Raw genomic sequence first — 4,057 nt, 5'->3', positions numbered from 1 at the left:
AGCCGCTGTGAGTAATAACACGTGGATAGACCATCTGCAAACACACAGCCGTTCAGCCAGTCGCTTGGCCGTACAGGGCTGTTCTTCGCGGAGAAGTAACTCAATCCATACCATATGTGTAATGGAGCGGCGCTTCGGTTTATTGCAAATCCCCGAATATTTAGAACTGTATAAATTAGTAATGATTACCTAAGTACTCGTGGTGCCCTAATCCGAACGGTATTCCTGGTTGAGATTCCGTTTCCTGTGATATGTTTTCTACAGCGTTTGTGTTTTTAAGATTTCGGCTGCTTTAACGCTTTTCTCTTAAGAAGCTGTCGTTGCCCTGCTACCCAGTGTTATGGTATCTGTACGCTTCACACCACACACAACCCAACATAGGCCTACCTAAAAACGAAACACTCCAACAAGTCACCTGAACCAGCACCCTGTGTTCTACCTCCCTCTAGTGGCTAGAAGAGTGACAAGCAAGCACTGTAGAATTACACCACCTGTGAGTGGCACCATTTAAGCCGCGGGTCGGCTGCTGATACATGTCAGATGTGAGTATACATGAAACCAAAACAAACAGTGTGTGATCATTTAAGATCAGTTTAATCACAACAAAGTTGTTATACGGACAGAGATGCGTCATATTCTCATGCGCTGTTTGATTAATGCCTCGAAAATAAAGGTTAAGGACGTCATGGGAAGCCGTTCTCAGGTAGTCATATAGCCTGAAGCGCCGTTTGCTGGTCAACTTTTGAATCACAAACTCATTGTTTCAGCGTGTCATGTTTTGGGTGGTCTTTCAAAAATCGCGTGTTTGTAGTGAATATGTATTAGGTTTGTCATTTTATACTTGCCTACATAATGACAGCACACACGATAACATATACAATCAAAGCTATTATTAACAAAATTGCATTTCAAACATTATATGGTTCACGAAACACGAAGTCATAAGCGAAGTTCTCACTGATGATTCTGTTGTCACGTATGTCCTTTCTCTGATGATATGTCATTCTGATAAAAAAAAAAAAGACGATTTGTGATGGCTTCTCTTGGTTTTGGGACTTATGTTACGCGCGACCAACTGCGTGTGTACATTTCATTTAACGTATTTCAACAATAATTTAACAAATCTGGCAACCTGAATCGAAGGGGTGTGTTTGTTTACAGTGCGCCACGCGAGACAGTTGCGTGATGACGTACACAACATGAAATCCGGTGAATGTCGGAAGAGAAGGAGCGACTGTTGCCAAATTGTTTTATAAAAAAAATGATAACAGAGGTGAGGTGACATTTTTCTGGCCGTCGTTATTGTAGCGTACATCAGTGCTGACCTCGTCTATGAGCTTAGAATGTTGTACAAATGTCTTTATAACGTTATCCCCGAAACCTGTCTCGCTAGCAGGTTAGCAAGGGGATCTGTCGTTGTTTAACCAGCTAGTGAGCCTATTTAAAACAATCATGACAGTTAACTAAAATTAAGCCTATAATCTTTTACTTCCTGGCTTGAGATCACAGTTCAACCAACATACATCCACTTGTAATGTTAGCACCATCTGTTTGTTCAAAAGTTTGCAGATGACAACAACTTGTTTTTTACTGCAAATTTTCAAATCTGTGTATTAGGAATTATTATGGATGCCCCTATTAAAACTCCACGTTGCATCAAAAAAATATTTAGAAAATAAATGTATTCAAATTCATTTTGCCTCTCATCCTCCATTTTGTCAGAGTGGACAGCGTGTGTCATAAAGAGCCGCTGATACCTCCAGTTTAAATGCATGAAATAAAATAGCATGAAACCGTAATTTTACAGTGGGAGGTTGTAGTGATTGCGGCTTGACTTTCTCCAAATGATTAGTCTTTGGATATCTAGTAACTGTTGTGTGTTGCTTATGTTAAGGAACACTCTCGTTTAACCTCAGTGATTTGATCTTAGTTTGAAGTATTTTCTATGACGTTAGCGCGACGTTGAAACAACACCCGTTATCATGCGTTGTAGTATAATTTATTCATTAAACTGAGGGTTTTCCTCGTCTGCTACTCCATTGTGCTTCCAGAACTTTTAGAGCCCGGTTGCTATGGCGTCACAGGGAAATGCATTTCACGTGGAGTTCCCGGATTTCTCCTGCTCCATTCTGCAGAAGCTTAACCACCAGCGCCAGAGGGGCCAGCTTTGTGACATCATCGTGGTGATGGGCGAGCAGGAGTTCCGGGCCCACAGGGCCGTGTTGGCAGCCAGTTCCCCCTATTTCTGCGACCAGGTCCTGCTGAAGAACAGCGCGCGCGTGGTGCTGCCGGATGTCATGCACCCCTATGTGTTCGAGCGGCTTTTGTTGTCCTGTTACACAGGCGCCGTCTCTGTGCCCACGGGAGAAGTCGTGGCGTTCCTGACGGCTGCCAGCTTCTTACAGCTGTGGCACGTGGTGGATAAATGCACGGAGCTGCTGGATAAAGGGACGGCGTCCAGACCGCCGGGGCACAAGGCGGGCAGCGTCAGCGGACGATTCGAACACGGCCTGTCTCCTAGAGACGGCAGTTACCAAGGTGACGGTGCAGACGGGAAGGAACCAGGATCTTCGGGAGCGGATGGGAGTGGGCGAACAGGAGATAGTATGGAGGAGCTACTGGAGGAAGGCGTTTCGCCTCCCGCCGAGGAGCGCGGAGCGGTGGCGGGTGGGAGCTGCTCCTCGCCAGCGGAGCAGGATGGCTCCTTCAGTGAGGACGGAGAGATGGACGCAGTGGAAAAGAAGGGCCTGCGACCGGCCTACGTCCAGCCGAGCATCATGGGCCGCAGGAGGTGGATGCAGGTGAAGGTGGAGCGGCAGAGTCATGAGGACTGCGACGGCGCCTTTACGGAAAACCCAGTAACCCCAGTAACCCCAGACTGCGATCCGCTCGGCCTGTCTGCCCTCGTGACGGACGGGGCGGAGGGGAGCTTGGACAGGGAAGACGCTTACGAGAATCCTCTGGACTTCTACGGCACCTCCATGGAAGGCTTCTCCGAGGAAAATGCCCAGGGCAGCCCCACAGGGTCTGGGGACAGCCGGCTGGGCGGGGGGGCTGTGGGCGTGGCCAGAGGGAGGGACGACCCCGAGATGAGCGGCGGCCCGCACGAGGACGCGTCCCAGCCGGGCTTCGCCTCGGCGGTTTATAAACTCTACCCGTGCCAGTGCGGCAAGAGCTTCACCCACAAGAGCCAACGGGACCGGCACATGGGCATGCACCTGGGCCTGCGTCCCTTCGGCTGCGCCGTCTGCGGGAAGAGCTTCAAAATGAAGCACCACCTGGTGGGTCACATGAAGATCCACACCGGGGTCAAACCGTACGAGTGCAGCGTCTGCTCCAAACGCTTCATGTGGAGGGACAGCTTTAATCGCCACACGTCCACCTGTGCCCGCCCCCGCCCCCGCCCCTGCCCCGCCCGCTCCGCGGCCACAGAACAGGACGCTCAGATCTGTTAGCGCCACGGTCGAGTCATGTGACACGTCCGCCACCTCTGATTGGCCGTCAGCAGTTCAGTAAGACGGCAACCGTTAACACGGCTGTAGTGACCAGAGAATATTTGGCCTTAGATGTTTCCGATAATACCTGGATGTTTCAGTATTAAAGCAAAGCACAATTTCTCCATTTTACAATATTTTTGATTTTTTTTTTCTTTCTTTTGTTTTTTTTAACAGTCGTGATATTCTCAGGCAAAGGCGGTAGCAGCTGATGGTTTTTCGCGACAGTTGCTGAGAGCTGTTTGAATGCAAGTCTGGATCGGACCGGTTAAGTCATTTAAAAGTGGGTTAATGTTGTCAGCTTTGGTCCGGTGCTTTGCTGGTCTTGTTATGAAAAAATGCTGAATTTCCAACCATAGTGCTCCAAACAAGCCACCACAAATTCCATAATCTGATCTGTTCTACACACCACAGTCAGGCCTTTCTGTATTCCCATTGGCAGGGCCAGAGGATCTTCTGAATTCACTGATTTCTTTCTAAAACTGCAGTTGTTGACTTTTCTGTAGTTAACTTTCACATATAACAGATGCGTCTGTTTAATGAGTGAGTGGATGTTTTTGTTA

General features: G+C 48.3%; 1 protein-coding gene across 1 annotated transcript; it reads left to right on the top strand.

The window, feature by feature from the left end:
* Positions 1-1,217: 1,217 nt before the first annotated feature.
* Positions 1,218-3,455, top strand: zbtb43 (zinc finger and BTB domain containing 43). Its single transcript, XM_030781599.1, has 2 exons — positions 1,218-1,273; positions 2,052-3,455. Exon 2 carries the CDS (start codon positions 2,073-2,075, stop codon positions 3,453-3,455), a length of 1,383 nt encoding a protein of 460 aa, XP_030637459.1. The 5' UTR covers positions 1,218-1,273; positions 2,052-2,072.
* Positions 3,456-4,057: the final 602 nt, after the last annotated feature.

This window comes from Chanos chanos, chromosome 1, assembly GCF_902362185.1.
Source record: "Chanos chanos chromosome 1, fChaCha1.1, whole genome shotgun sequence".
In the NCBI taxonomy this organism is placed as follows: domain Eukaryota; kingdom Metazoa; phylum Chordata; class Actinopteri; order Gonorynchiformes; family Chanidae; genus Chanos; species Chanos chanos.
This window is presented reverse-complemented; position numbering and strand designations above follow the sequence as displayed.

Bases quoted from the DNA above. Each gene is read 5' to 3' on its own strand.
- zbtb43 (XM_030781599.1), top strand. From the start codon at position 2,073: ATGGCGTCACAGGGAAATGCATTTCACGTGGAGTTCCCGGATTTCTCC.